The sequence below is a fragment of the Crocodylus siamensis genome, chromosome 3 (genome assembly GCF_052110815.1).
Source record: "Crocodylus siamensis isolate JL-2025a chromosome 3, ASM5211081v1, whole genome shotgun sequence".
In the NCBI taxonomy this organism is placed as follows: domain Eukaryota; kingdom Metazoa; phylum Chordata; order Crocodylia; family Crocodylidae; genus Crocodylus; species Crocodylus siamensis.
Window position 1 is genome coordinate 90269433 of NC_143397.1, and position 15108 is coordinate 90284540.

At 47.4% G+C, this 15108-nt stretch overlaps 1 protein-coding gene across 4 annotated transcripts in view; it reads left to right on the top strand.

The window, feature by feature from the left end:
• Positions 1-15108, top strand: part of DENND4C (DENN domain containing 4C) — a 170285-nt gene that overhangs the window by 132191 nt on the left and 22986 nt on the right. For all 4 annotated transcript variants that reach the window (XM_090038783.1, XM_090038785.1, XM_090038784.1 and 1 more), the window contains 3 exons: positions 1230-2381; positions 5804-5980; positions 7609-7718. In XM_090038783.1, the coding sequence (XP_089894909.1) occupies positions 1230-2381; positions 5804-5980; positions 7609-7718 (1439 nt within the window). The remainder of the gene's footprint in view (positions 1-1229; positions 2382-5803; positions 5981-7608; positions 7719-15108) is intronic.

The window sequence follows — 15108 nt, forward strand, 5'->3', positions numbered from 1 at the left end:
ATTACAGTTTGTTAAGCAATGATAAGATGATTTGAGTGATAAGTAGTATTTGTGGATATCACAATTTAGATAGAATGTACTTTAGCAATGTTCAGACTTGGTGCTTGCATTGCAAAAGTAGCTTCAGGCATAAACTAAACCAAGGGCTGCCCTAGGAGGAACTGGAATGGCTTTGGGAATCTCGTTATTAGTATCTGACAGGCCAATCCTGAAGTATCACCCTGTAGATATGACAGGCTAGTCTGTACAGATGTGCATTCTGCTCTTGCTGACATGCACTGAGCACATGTAGAACTTAAATGTACCACAGAACTGTTGCTATAGCTGTACAGTGCTGTCCTAGAAGCAGTGCCACAGGAAATACAAAAAAAGTGTAGAGGTTGGCAAAAAACTGAGCAGAAGGATGATCTTGTTTGTGGGGAAAAATATCCAAGGAGCATGAAATGGGTTCTTGAATTTGATTGGGGGAGAGTGACAAATTCCCATCTTTGCTCTGGGTCTGAGGGTGCTATTCAGACTAATACTAAACAAAGCAATAATTTAAATCTTTCCACAGATATCTTATGACTCAACATCATCTTTGCAGGGTTGCTGTCAAGTAGACTTAACTGCTTTTTCATTAGGAAACTTGTAAAATGTTGAAAATAGTGCAGACCATCTGACTTTTACTTGGGCCCCTGCCACATGTTACACTTGAAGTGTCACAGCTGAAGTTGTAACCTGGCCACACATTAAAGCAGTTAATGGCATCATAAAGCAAGGAATAAGCCACAATGTTGTTCCACAAAAAATGTATAATAACTTTGTGACTGGTTCCTATGGCACCATTAATCAAAATTGTGGCCAGGTGCACCACCCCTACAGCTAGGAGCTCCCAACCATGGAGACAGACCATGCACCACTGAGGTTGGGAGCCTGCAGCTGATGTGCCTCCCAGCATGGGGGCACAGCATGTCCTTCCATGGCTGGAAGCCCCATCAGCTGATCTGGGCTCCCAGCTGCGGGGGTACACCATGTACTGGCAAAATGGAATGATGAGATCTAATGTGTAGTCCATCACACTTCCTGCCATGCACATGTGTCATGGCAGGAAGCATGAGTGTATGGATTGTGCATTAGATCCTGTTGTGCCTTTACCTGCAAATCTGGCAAGGGCCTTAGAGGACTAGTCTCAGTCTGTGTTGGTGGTAATGGGATATCATGTTAATAGCCACCTGCTTTCTTTTTAGGAACTGCATCTACCCCACTCTTCATGGCTCAGGATTCCATTGAAGATTCAGTCTTTGATGATGGTTCTCCCAAGAAAACAAGTGAAAAAGGACAGAAGAGACAGAAACTTTTTTCAGAGAGGAGCTGCAGTTTTAGCAGTGAAAGCAGAGCAGGTATGCTGTTGAAGAAAGGCAGTTTGGACTTGATTTCTAGTGAAATTGCAATAATGATGGGAGCAGATGCTAAGATTCTCACAGCTGCTTTATCTGGGACCAAAACATCACCTACACATACTGTTAAATCCCTTAACTTTGACAGTATGGGTGACCAGCAGGTCCCTGGGCTGAGTGGTAATAGGACTCACATGAGTAAAGGTACTTGGGAATTGGAACATAGGTCATCACCAGTGATGGAGGAGCCTGAGGAAGGGCCAGAACACCTTGAGAATGGAAGTGATGACAATGCAGACAAAGCAGAAAACCACCTTACCAAACTGCTGGCTGGTAATCGGTCCACAAATGGGAAAATGGAACCCAAAGACGCAGTGAATAAAAGGAATAGCTTGTATGGAGTTGTTAAGCCTGTAGAAAGGGAAGATGTTGAAGTGGGCTCAGATCCTTTATCTCTGCTGGCTACTGAAAGCATAGAGCCAAAATGCTCAGAGACTGAGGAAAAGGCAACACCAGTTGTATCACGTTATCTGGCTGATGAAATAGAAAGCTACATGAACCTTAAAAGCCCTGTTGGTAGCAAATTTCCCAGCATGGAGTTACACAAGGAAGAGAGAAGAACAGTATCTAGTACACTTGATCACTCCCAAGACAAGAGATCAAGCCTACCTTCAGATTCCATTCCACCAGTTCCAGAGCAACATGAAAGTAGGAAGAGCCCTTCAGTTTCCAGGTCCAAAACCTTTGCTGGGCGACCAAAACAACCGTCTCGTTCACGAGCGCAGAAGGAACGGTCTTCATCTGTAACGGGGCTGGGTCATTCTCCTCAGCATGGCTCACTGGGGTCTGTGGTTACGACTTTATCCAGTCTGAAGTTAGATAATATACTTTCTGGACCGAAAATAGACGTTCTGAAGTCAGGCATGAAACAAGCAGCTAATGTAGCCAGTAAGATGTGGGGAGCTGTAGCCTCAGCCTACAACTATTCAGAAGATGAGGCAAGTATATTTTCTTATGTTATACTGTTGTAGATGGGGTGGGGGGGGCCTGTCCTTTTTATTTCTTGTATTTTTTTTGTGTTATGGCTCTCATTTAGGGGGCTGTTTTTTGTATTTGCTTGGGTTTGGGGGGGGGTTGTTTGCTTGTTTCTGATTTAGTGAAAATGTGTTTTATGTTCTTAAACAACTGAGAGAGAATGTTTTGGTTTATCTTCAGCCACTGTTAGTAATATTTAACTTGCATCACTTATCAGAAAGCATCATGACACCAGAGCACAAACTATATTAGAAGTTTACTTGATACAGTACAGGTTTCCCTCAATTTATGCGGGTTCTTTATATTGGAATTTGCTCTTATGCAGTGAGCATATTAAGACCCATAATTCATTATATGCAAGGTAAATTTGCTCTTAATCAATCAGCACAGATGCCCCCCCCAGCAGGTAAGTCTGTGGGGGGAGGGGAAAGGGCCATGGCCCCACTCACCCCAGCCCCGGCTGCAGCAGCCGTCTGAGTGGCCGGTGCTAGCTGCCTGCAGCTGCTGAGCTGCATTGTGCTCCACCTGCCCCCCCTTCCCCCTCCTCCTCCCCCTCCCCCTCCCCCCCATGCCTGGGCTCCGCTTGTCCACACTTACCTCTGCTCCTGGGCTGCACCATGCCCTGGTGCAGGCAGCTGACCTGGGGCCACCCCAACATGGGCTGGGGTGAGTGCGGACAAGCAGAGCCCCGGGCAGCATGAGGTGTGGCACTCACGCAGCCCCGGCTACAACAGCCCTGGGAGCAGCCGACACCAGCTGCCTGCACCAGGGCACAGTGCAGCCCAGTGGCTACAGGCAGCTGGCATCAGCCACTCCCGGGGTTGTTGCAGCAGGAGATGGGGTGAATGATGACAGGCAGAGCCTCAGGGGGTTTGAGGCACGGTGCAGCCCAGCAGCTACAGGCTGCTGGTGTGGGCCGCTGCAGCCAGGGCTGGGGTGAATGCTGTGCCCCGTGCTGCCTAGGGCTCCTCTTGTCCATACTCACCCCAGCCGGTGCTGGAGCAGCCCCATGAGTGGTTGATGCCAGCTGCCAGTAGCCACTGAGCTGCACTGTGCCCTGGTGCAGGCAGCTGGTGTTGGGTGCTCCTAGGGCCACTTCAGCATGGGCTGGGTTGAGTACGAGCAAGCGGAGCCCCGCGTGGTGCAGGGCATGGCACTCGCCCTAGCCCTGGCTGCAGCAGCCCTGGGAGTGGCTGACACCAGCTGCCTGAACCAGGGCACGGTGCAGCCTAGCAGCTACAGGCAGCTGACATCAGCCACTCCCTGGGCTACTACAGCAGGAGCTAGGGTGAGTAAGGATAGGCAGAGCACTGTGTGGCTTGGGGAACGATGCAGCCTAGCAGCTGCAGGCAGCTGGTGTCAACTGCTCCCAGGGCTGCTGCAGCCAGGGCTGGGTTAAGTGCCACTCTGATCCATCTGCTTCGCTGCCTTGTGCAACTCCAGGAGAGGCACCCTTCCCCCCACCCCTTCCCTAGTTCTAGCCTCACTCCCTCCCTCCCTTACGCCATGGGACCTATCCCTATTTGTTACATTGTAAAGGTGGTTTGCTTTAGGCAAACTCAATTTATGCACCATTCTCCAGGAATGCATGTACTGCATAAGTCGAGGGGAACCTGTATATGACTTATAAAAAAGTGAATTCCACAATCTTAAAGAAGCCAGGCTAATGACAGTTGTATTCAAAACTAGAAAAAGGAGTCCAGAAACGTGAGGACAGGGTGGACTCCGGAATTGTGACCTAAGATTTAGAGGAAGGTTAGGTGTGGAAACCAGATCAAGGGAACTTTTTTGCTAAGAGGGAAAACAAATATTTGAAGGGGGAGGGATGATTCGAAGGGGGAGGGATGGAAAGAACTTTTTAATCTCTCTCCTGCCATGTGCATAGTTTATGCCTTCTAAATGTCTGTTTCTTCTTGAAAAGAGCCTCTTTTTGTTCCACTCTAGCTTGGGTCTTTCTCTGAGTTATGCAGTTATGTACACTCTTTGAACTTTTTCTCTCTCTTTTTCCCACCCCATTCTGGCTCCTCCCTTGCCTCAACCATGTTTGTCTGTTGGTTAACAGCTCCGCTTTTCTGATGAATTGTGCCTTATATCTGACTTCCCCTGTGTCCAATATTCTACTAACTCCCTACTTACTCCTTTCTTACAGAATTTGGTAACTTTTTTTCTAAATCTCTCATAGCTCTAAAACCTTTGTTCACCTTGTTGTGTTCTGTGTCAACTGGCTACCTAAAGTTTCACTTTCCTGGTTATCTCTCTTCCCTCTAGTCCAGGGGCGGGCAATTATTTTGGGCAGAGGGCCACTTACTGAGTTTTGGCAAGCCATCAAGGGCCACATGACAGGCAGCCTAGGGCAGATAATTATTAATTTTCTAAATTTTTTAGGGGCCCCACAGGCCTCATCCAGCCCCCAGGCCACATTTTGCCCACCCCTACTCTAGTCTATTTACACTGAAATTGCTGTGTTGAGGAGTTCATGACCCCTTGCGGAGCTATTCCCAAAGAGACAGAGTCGTCTGTCTCAAAATTTATTCAGCATGCTGGGCACCCTGAGCGAACTCAGAGGCCCCGAATAAAACTGTTAGAGGCATTTTATAGTTTACAGACAAGATGCGCATGCAGGTGGGAATTTTCCACTGTGAAAGAAAACAAGATATCAGGTCAGTTTGAGAGACCCTTAATTGGTTCAAACTGGTTTTTGGCTATGTGCTTGTTTTTGAAATGCTAACTAATCCTTGATTGCTTCAGACTTTAAGACGTCTAAGGTTTAGTCATTCCAGAGTTTTATCAGGCTGTGTTTGTGAAATGCTGAGTCTTGCTTTGTAGATGATTTCTACAGTATTATCTATGATCTTGTTAGAAAATTTCTATAGCTGATATAATTGTCTGCTGTTCTAAACTTTGTCATCCTAATTTTTGGATCCTTTAGCTAGTTTATTTTTATAATCCATTTTGTCTCTACTCAAACTGCTGTTCCCACTTCTTCTGCTCCTGCCTTTTCTCTTAATGCTTCCATTGTTTCTTACTTTCAGCTTTGCCCATTATTTTTTCCCCAAAAATCCCAACACCTTGTTCTGTTCTGCGAAAAATACTTTCTTCCTTCAAACCCCCTTCTTTAAAACCCTGTCCCACCAGTTTACCTTTACTGTCAGTGGGCGCTTTGATCCTTTTTTATTTTAATAGTTTGGGACCTCTTGTTCAGCATCTTTTCTTCTTTTACCTAGCCCTGACCCAAACAGTGTACAATCTAAGTCTTTATCTATTTGTTAAAACAGTAAATACAAGGTTCTTCCTAAATGATTTTTAGCAGTAAAGATTAAACAGCAAAAACAAAAATGGATCTGGAAATACTCAAAAGTCTTAAGTTTTCCTTTTTGTGTTAAAGGAAGAAACTCATCAACAAGACTTCCCCTTTTCCACTGGATTAGAAGACCACCTTTTAGGAGACAACCTGTCGCCAAAAACAGGAATCCTGGGGCTGGTAACCAGTGAGCTCACACAGAGCACTACCAGTCTAGGTAGCAGCAACAGCAGTGGAGATGTAGGAAAACCACAATACCCAACAGGTGTGGATTTTTCCTTCATAATTAATTGTTGTTTGGGGATATAATTAAATGAAAATACTACTCTCCATTGCTACAACCTTTAAGTAGCTTGATGGAATGGTGCTATTGGCACTAAAAAAATTCAGAATTTGTGCAAGCGTGAGTCAATACTAAGGCTAAGTGTAATATAATGATTGCATTTCTTGATTATCTGCATCACTTGATTATTCTACATCCTTGGCACAAGATGATCAGGTAGAAAAGGAATTCTTCCATCCAAGTGCCATAGCTTACTCTTTTATTTAGTTCTTACAGTTATGCAGAGTTGCCTATTCATGTAATATCAGCTGCCTATAAACAAGTCTCTTTAAAATTTTAAAACTGAAAATGAACAAAAGAACATAAGTGCCATACCAGGCCAGTACATCTAGCCCAGTATCCTGTTTCCAGCAATGGCGGAAATGGATATTAGAGGGAGAGCATTGAACTGGATAGAACTAAAGTGATCTGTCCCATATCAGTTACTCTCCCCAGCATCCACCATTATTGGTTTAGAGATGCCAGAGGAAACATCTCCAAACGTTCTGTTCAACAGCTATCATCCATAACAGAGCAAGCAGATTTTCAAAAGAACTCCCAACGAGCCACTTAAATGAAGTGACCAGTACACAGTACCTATTTAGAATAAATAGGAACTGTGCTGAACTGTTTTGAGTGTGAGGAAGTAAGTGGTTGATAGAAAACCATACATAAATTGTTGGTGTCTTCTCAATTCTAAAACCAAATTAATCTTAATAGCTAAGGAATGCTAACCTTGTACTCTGTCAAGGTGGGAAAGGGTTAAAATCCATCCTGGGGACTCCTAGCCAAGTTTAAGCTAGAGGGGAATAGTAAGTGAACGGGAGGAGTTTGGCTTAGAGTGCATCTACCCTGATGAGAGGAATGGATGTTCTTAGAAGGAAATTTGCATTCCTTCTAAGCCTCTGAGAAGGACTCTGTCAATTGACCACTTGTGAGTGTGAGAGGATGACTAGGACTCTTGAGGAAATTGAACATACAGGTTTTTATGTTATGGAACCAGCCCAAACTGTATTATATCCTAGCAATAGTACTTTGTGGGGGGTTTTTTCATTTTTGTTAGATAAAAGCTAGATTTCCCCGTTCCCAACATCAATCACAGCTTTATCCCTGTTTTGGGCTAAGCCCTGGCCAGAGAGCATTTTAACATAACACTTGCATTTGTAGTGTTCTCATCTTTTGTTTTCTTCTTCTTTGTGGAGTTTTGTAGCATGATTGCAGAGAACTAGGTATTGTCCTAGAATAGGTAGCTAAGTGATTCCTTTTGTTCTCATTACTACCCTCTTTTACTTTATCTTTTCTTTGAACTGTGTAAAATATATCAGTACTACACTACCTCCTTATCATTTTTTCCCCCAGTTTCATTGTGTCAGTATCATAAATGAAGATACAGAAACTACTTGAAAACATTGACCAAAAATACAGGAATTTTTATGTTGCATCAGTAATATCCCATAAACATTATATATTTATGTGTAATCTTGAAATTCTTTTGTACTGTTGATGTCACTTAGAATAACAGCATCAAATTGCTCATACATTGAGTAAAGGGTCTCTCCACTCTGCTGCAGGTGAAATTTCTTTCCCAAGAAGCATGAAAGGTCTGGATTCTGAGAAGTCAGAACATGGCTCCTCCCACAATACGAGTTTATCTAGCATCTTCCAGAACTGTGCAATGGAGGTAAGACCAATACACTTATACACTGGTAAGATATAAATGCTTTTTAGGTGCCTTTGGGCATACCAGATCCATATTTTCTTGCATGCAAAACATCCCAAATATAACATGCACTCTGTTTTAGAACAGTAACATGAAGGAAAAAGGTCTTACCTTAATTAAGTAACTAAGTAGCAGCAGGTGGGGAAAAGACGGGGGGTGGGTAGGAGGTTTCCTCTGAAATTTTCCAGACAGCATCTGGGAAGTTGCTGCGCAGCAGCACAGCTGGAAGGAGCAGCCACTCTTGTCTCCCCACTCCTTCATGAATGTGTAAACAGAAGCAACCTGTAGCTATGGGGTGATCTGAGGCAGACACTCACTTGCAGTCTGGGGCTGCACGCTTCTCTTTCTGCCACTGTCTCTTTGGCTGTGCAGGTGCAGGTCCTGGGGAGAGGCAGGTAGTGGCAGCTGTTGTTTGGCTCCAATCACTTCCCCTGCAAACCTTTCTTTTCTCCTGGCGCAGGCGTGGGCCAGGTCTGGGCATGGAATGACCCTGCATGTGTACTGTATCTGGGTCTGGGGCTCTGCACTGTGCTGGGTCAGGGGCCATATGATGGATATGACCTGACGTGGTGGGACTCGATCCATGTGCCATTTCTGACCTCGTACATGGCATGTGACCCCAGACCCAGTGTGTTGGGTCCAACCTCACATGCTGGCTTTAGAGCTACATGCCAAGTCCAGGACCAGGTACTGCCTCTGCAGCCATGTGCTGGGTCTGACCCAGCACATGGTCCCAGACATGACATGCTAGGCCTGACCTGTCCCTTAAGTTCAGAGCTATGTTAGTGGCCATGGCTCCCAAAGCCATGGCAATTAACACTGCTACTGCTCCTCCCCGCACCAAATTTCTGGGTTTGTGAGGGTCCCTTTTCCTTGCATACAGTGAGCATTCCAATTTCCCTTAGCTGGTTTTGGAGAAAAAGGTGTGGTTATATGCTTTGATTGACATCTGTAGCTGGCCAGTGTCTGTGATCTGTCCCTGAGGTCCCTTCCAATCCCAGTGCTCTGAGGGTGGAACAGCAGCCTGCTGTCATCCTGTGCAAAGGTCCAGGGGTCCATACCCCCTGAGAGGAGTCTGGTGTAGGCCCCCAGATCTCTGTACAGGATGCCGGCATGCTGCTGCTGCCGGCAAGTGATACAAGTTTTGCTTTTAACAATTTGAGGTGTAGTTTCACAAAGTCCCCTGCACCTATCTCCTTGAAAATTGGCAGGTTTCATGCCCTTAGAAGGGGCTACTATCTCTGCAATTTTCATTTGAATCAGGAAAGAAATGACAAAATTATAGGCGGTTTTGTGATTCCCATTGTAGCCTATGGCCAAAACACCATCAAAACTCTGAAACAGATTCAGGCGAATTGAAATGGGACCGTGAACTGAAACACTGAAATGAATCACTGTCCCTCTGAAACGCTAAATCTGAAACTGAAATGAAACATAGCCGTTTCACGCAGCCCTAGTACAAAGTGCTTTTATTTATTTTTATTTCAGTAGTTATCATAATCTTGGAAGGAACAGAATAGTAACTCAGACCATGTAGTGCACGGGGAGGTAGCAGAACATCATGGACAAGACAAAGTCCTCTCAAGCATGTTTCCTTGAAAAATTGCTTTTTAATTGATAATTGAGTTATCATGCTCCTTTTTCTGGCTGCCAGTTGGTGCTTTTAGACTTCTGGTATTGGCTTTGTGACCAATGCAAAAACGGCTTTTGCATCAAAATAGCAGTTTTACAGTTGTTTCAGTTTGGGTATCTAGGACCCAAATATTTATCTTCTAAATATTCTTCTTAATATTTTTGTTATGTAGACTCCCCAGTCTTCCTTTTATCATGAGATGTGAGGAGACAGTAATGGTAAAAGAAAATACTTTAGAATGAGACCTCTTGCATTCTTTGGTTGTGAACTTGAAAAGGCAAGTGAAGTGAGTTACAGAAAATATTGATGGAAAGACCTAAGGTTACTTGGGGTGTGGATAGATGTACATGAATAATACATGAATGTCATTAGTTGCACCAGTATTGAGATAGTACAGATGTGCAGCTCATGCAGTAAGTAGTCCATATAGTCTCTCACCAGGTGACAGGGGAGCAAGTAACCTGTTGATCCCACAAGCTAAGTATAGGGAAAGTTAAACATTTGAGGAAGTTAAACTGGGTTCAAAATGGCCTTCCAGTTTAAACTTAGCTCATCCTGGTGCCAACCTTACACTTACAGACTCAGTCTCAGCGACTGACATCCTTACACTTAACTTCTGTACTGTTACAGGTACAGAAGTTCCATGCACACAAACTGGTCTAAAAATTGCAGACTCCAGTTTAAGATAAACTTATGTAATATCAGAATCCAGTTTAAGATCTATGTAGTATCAAATTTATGTGACTTGGGTCAAATCAGTGCGTGAAACTTCTGTACACTTTCCCTGTGGGGAAAACCCAGCCACTGGGTCCAGCCCTGGGGCTGCTCTTTTTTGACTCCCCTCCCCCAAGGCCCTTTCCTCCCACCCCCTGGGCCAGCCAGCCCTCTCAATTCCCATTCCACAAGCTGCTGCAGGTGCAGCCACATTTTATCAGTGTTCGCTGCTGCCAGAGCTGAGCAAATAAGTCCCGGTGCAGGGAAGGGCGGGAGGGATGGGGGGGTATTGGTTCACCAGGAAGTGGGGATCAGGGAGTTAAAAGTAGTCCCTGATCTTCTCAAGCTCCCCCATGAATGCCCCTAACCCTGCCAGACACTCCCAGATCCCAGTAAAAAATGGGTGGGAGGGGTGATACCGCCCCGCCCCCCACAGGTCATTGCTGTGCCCTCCCACTCCTTGCAGGTTGCACCTGCTCCCCCACCACACCTGCAGGTCATTGCTGTCCCTCCCCCAGCCCACCCGTGGGTAGCACCTGCCCCTCATCCCTTGGTGGACCCCAAATTCCCTCCAGCCTGCTGGATCCCCAACCCTCTCCCCTACCCCTAAGGCCTCTATCCTGACTTACCTGATATCAGGCAGCCATTTTAAACTGATTTACCTCCTCCTAATACCCCCAAATGTCTGTACTTAGCCACAATGGATATGGACAGAAAACCTAACCTTGCAAGACTTATACTTGTAGTTTATTTCACCACTCATTCTTTCAAAGGTAATTCGTCACTAGATTGAGCATAGTTAGCTTGGTTTAAGGGTGTGCTTTGTCTACTAGCTACTTCTTTACAATGGTGCAGTATCAGTTATGCCACTGAAAACATATCTTTCCAGGACCATAGACTGATCATTCCTCCACCAGTTGCAGAATTATTTTTCTCCAGGATTTCATAGATTTCATAGACATTAGGGCTGGAAGGGACCTCGGAAGATCATTGAGTCGAGCCCCCTGCCCAAAGGGCAGGAAGTCAGCTGGGGTCATAGGATCCCAGCAAGATAAGCATCCAAATTTCTCTTGAAGGCATTCAGTGTAGGTGCATGAACCACCTCTGGTGGCAGGCTATTCCAGACCTTGGGGGCTCAGACAGTGAAGAAATTCTTTCTTAGGTCCAGCCTGAAACAGTCTTGCTGAAGTTTATAACCATTCGACCTTGTCATCCCTTTGGGCACTCTGAGACACCAGAGCCAATTCTCCAGCCCGAGACCGCAGTTGGCCAGTTTTCCCAAGAGGTGATCATGGGATACCAGATCAAAGGCATTTTTGAAGTCAAGATATATGACATCAATCTCCTCTCCCTTGTCCAGGTGATAGATCACCTGGTCATAGAAGGAGATAAGAGTGGTCAAACAAGACCTACCCACAACAGACCTGTGCTGGCTATTCCTCAGGAAGTTGCCATTGGCCTGTCTGTTGAGAGTGGCTTCTTTTAATAATCTTTTCTAAGACCTTCCCCGGGATAGAGGTCAGGCTGATGGGCCGGTAGTTTGCCGGATCCATTTTCCTCCCTTTCTTGAAGATAGGCACCACATTGGTCTTCTTCCAATCTTCAGGCACTTCAGAGCGTCAGAAGTTCTTGAAGCCCAGCCCCTGGCATGGCTCTATGACTCAGCTCCTTGAGTACCCTGGGGTGTAGATTGTCAGGGCCAGCTGACTTGAAGGTGTCCAGCCTCTTAAGGTGCTCCGTCATGAGGTCAGCATTGATGGAGGGCAGGGAATCTCCCTTGCCCAGGCTCCCTGTCCCATAGTGGGCAGGGGCATCCTGTGGGACTGATGAAAGACCGATGCAAAGTACCCGTTTAATAGGTTGGCTTTTTCCTGGGCGTCAATTATCGGTTGTCCAGTGTTGCCCTGTGCAGGGGTCCAATGTTGTCCTTGCTTTTCCTCTGGCTCCCCACATATCTAAAAAAGGACTTTTTATTGTCCTTGATACTTGTAGCTAGTTGGAGTTCCATCGCAGCCTTGGCCTTCCTGGTTCGCTCCCTGCAGGACTGGACCAGTGCGGATTATTCCTCCTTGGAGGTGGATCCTGTCTTCCATCCTTTGTAGGCCTTTCTTTTTTGCTGTAGGAAGTCCGCTAGTTCCCTGGAGAGCCAAGGGGGCTTCTGTGCCCTTTCGCTGCCTTTCCTCCAAGACAGAATAACATTAGCTTGCTCATCGAGTATTGCTCCCTTGAGGAGCAACCATACTTCCTGAGCTCCCCTCCCCTTGGGGTCGTGGTCCCTTAGGGCCTCACCGACAAGCCTCCTGAGCTTGTCAAAGTCAGCTTTCCTGAAGTCAAGGACTTCTGTATTGCTGACTGACTTGCCAGCTTTAGAGCAGATGGTGAAGATGATCAGCTTGTGGTTGCTGTCACCCAGCTTCCCTTTGATCATTGGGTCACTGATTTAGATCGTGTTGCCAGTACCAGGTCGAACTGTGCTTTACCTCTCATTGGCCCGTAGACCTCCTGTGTCAGATAGAGGTCATCCATGTATGATAGGAAGCTTTGCAACTGCTTGGATTTAGCCGAGCACTCTTCCCACGAGATGTCTGGGTAGTTGAAGTCTCCCATGACAACCATGGACCTGGAGCATGCAGCCTCAACCAATTCCCTGGTGAACTCCTGGTCAAGCTCTTGACTTTGGGTGGGAGGTCTGTAGTAGACTCCCACCATAGTGTCCCCTGTGCCATGTTCCCCACAGATTTTAACACAGAGGGTCTCCAGCTGTCCACCTTGGTTGCTAGTGTCGGCTCGCAGGGACACGTAGCTCTCATTAACGTAGAGAGCTACACCCCTGCCCCTTTTGTCTACTTGATCCCTCCTGTACAGGGTATAGCCATCTGTACCCGTGGTCCAGTCATGGGTGGAGTCCCACCAGGTCTCCATTATCCCTATGACATCGTAATTTTTTTGCGCTAAGCAGGAGGAGAAGTTCCTCCTGTTTATTCCCCAAGCTCCTGGCATTTGTGTACAGGCAGGCAAGTGTCCCTTTGGGGGCCCCTGCCTTGCCTACTGGTTGTTCCAGGGCTGGGGCATGGGTGGGCTCCCTTAAGTGCCTTGGCCTGCTGGCTTTGCAAGGGATGCTTAGCAGGCTTAGTTTAAAGGCCGGTGGAGCAGGTCAGCCAGTCTGGCTGAGAAGAGCCTCCTCCCCAGCGGAGAGAAGTGGAGGCCGTCCCTTCCCAGAAGCTTGCTGCCTCTCTCGCCAAAGAGCGTGCTGTGGTCATGGAAGCCAAAGCCTTCCCGATGACACCAGCGCCGCAGTCTTTGGTTGACTACCTGGATCCTCCTCTCCCTCCTCAGCCCGTAGCCTGACACTGGGAGGATTGAAGAAAACACCACCTGTGCCTCCAGACCCTTTAGCCCTGCTCCCAAATCCCTGTAGCGCCTCATGACCTGGCTGGGAGCTCTCTGAGCTGTGTCATCGGTGCCCACATGGATAAGGAGCATGGGATACTGTTCAGTGAGCTGGAGGAGTTTAAGAATCTTCTCTGCAATGTCTTGGATACAGGCTCCTGGGAAGCAGCAGACTTCCCAGGGTAAGGGGTTGGAGTGGCAGATTGCCCCCTCAGTCCCCCTCAGGATGGAGTCTGCCATGACAAACAGTTTGTATTTTGTCTTGGGGAGAGCGGGGGCGGTAGCTACAGTAGTGCCCGTGTTGCCTGCGGGAGCTGGCAACTCAGCAGGCTCTACTGGGGCTGCAAGAGGTTTGTACCAGCGGGGGAGGGGCCTTGGCGTGTTGGGCCTTGGGGCCCTTGACCACCTTGGTCCAACCCCTGGGCTGGAGGGAGACTGTGGGGAGGGAGAAGGGCCTGGCAGTACGAGTCAATCTCCTGCTCGCAGTCCCTGATGGCACGCAGTCTCTGGACTGTGGCCTGGAGCTCCTCCAGCTGGCATGCCAGAGACCCCAGTAGGGAGCAGACCCCGCAAGGGGAGGTGGCCATGCTCCCGGGCCCCAGAGCCTGAAAAAGCGACAGGCAGCCCCCGCAGCTGAGAGCCAGAAGCTCTGTCTGCATGAAGCCCGGAACCGTGGGCTCTGTCTGGGTGGCGGTCTCTGAGGTGCCAGAGGTGGGGGCCGCAGGCCTCAAGGGGACCCTTGGGTTGCGGCGCATGCCCATCCGTGTCATGCCGCTGGTGGGCTGGCTACAGCTGGGACTGGCTTCCCTAGGGCGGGGACACACAAGCAGGGCTGCGGGCTCTCCCGTTCGCCATCCTGTGCAAATTCCACGCTAACTTGTGCTGGGCAGATGAGCATGCCTGTTTGCACGGCCTGTTTGCAAGGTTCCTTGAGGTGCTGGGCGAAGTAGGGACTGTGGCGGGGCGAGACCCACCTCAGCTCCGGCTTAGCCGCCTCCCTGTGGCTAGGTTGGGGCTAGTCCCTCCCACCAGGGGCCCCGCTTACTTCCAGCTGCTGCTGGGGGTCGGTGGGGGCACTCCACACCAGCTGGGTGTTGCTGAGGCCTTTGGGGGAGTGGGGGTGCAGTGGGCTTGCACCCACGTGTCTTGCACCGCTCCTGGAGCCTGTCAGGATGTTCCAGCACTTTCTCTAGTCCAGTTTCAAAACAATCAAAGCATGGCGCTTCTACCGGGGAATAGTAGGAAAATGTATTCTTTCCGATAAAGGCTTTTTAGTAAAAGCAGAAGTGTACAGTTTTATAGTATGCATGCAGGAGATGTATTTCAGGGGTTAATGTTTTTATGCATCATGTACTTTAAAAGCTTTAAAGTGGTATGTAACTACTAAAAATGTATTTAGCACTTGCATGCTTTTCATAAAGATCAATGCAGTTAATATATGGTGATCATCATTACTACCATTTTATAGGCAAGAGATGCACAAAAAAGGATAACGTGTAACCTTGAGCAGCATTTTAAGGTGACAGTGATGAAAATAAAACCAAGGTCCTCCAGACTGTTCTAACACTTCTTTGTCGGGACAGGGTGGGCATTATACTGACACAGCTGGGTTTT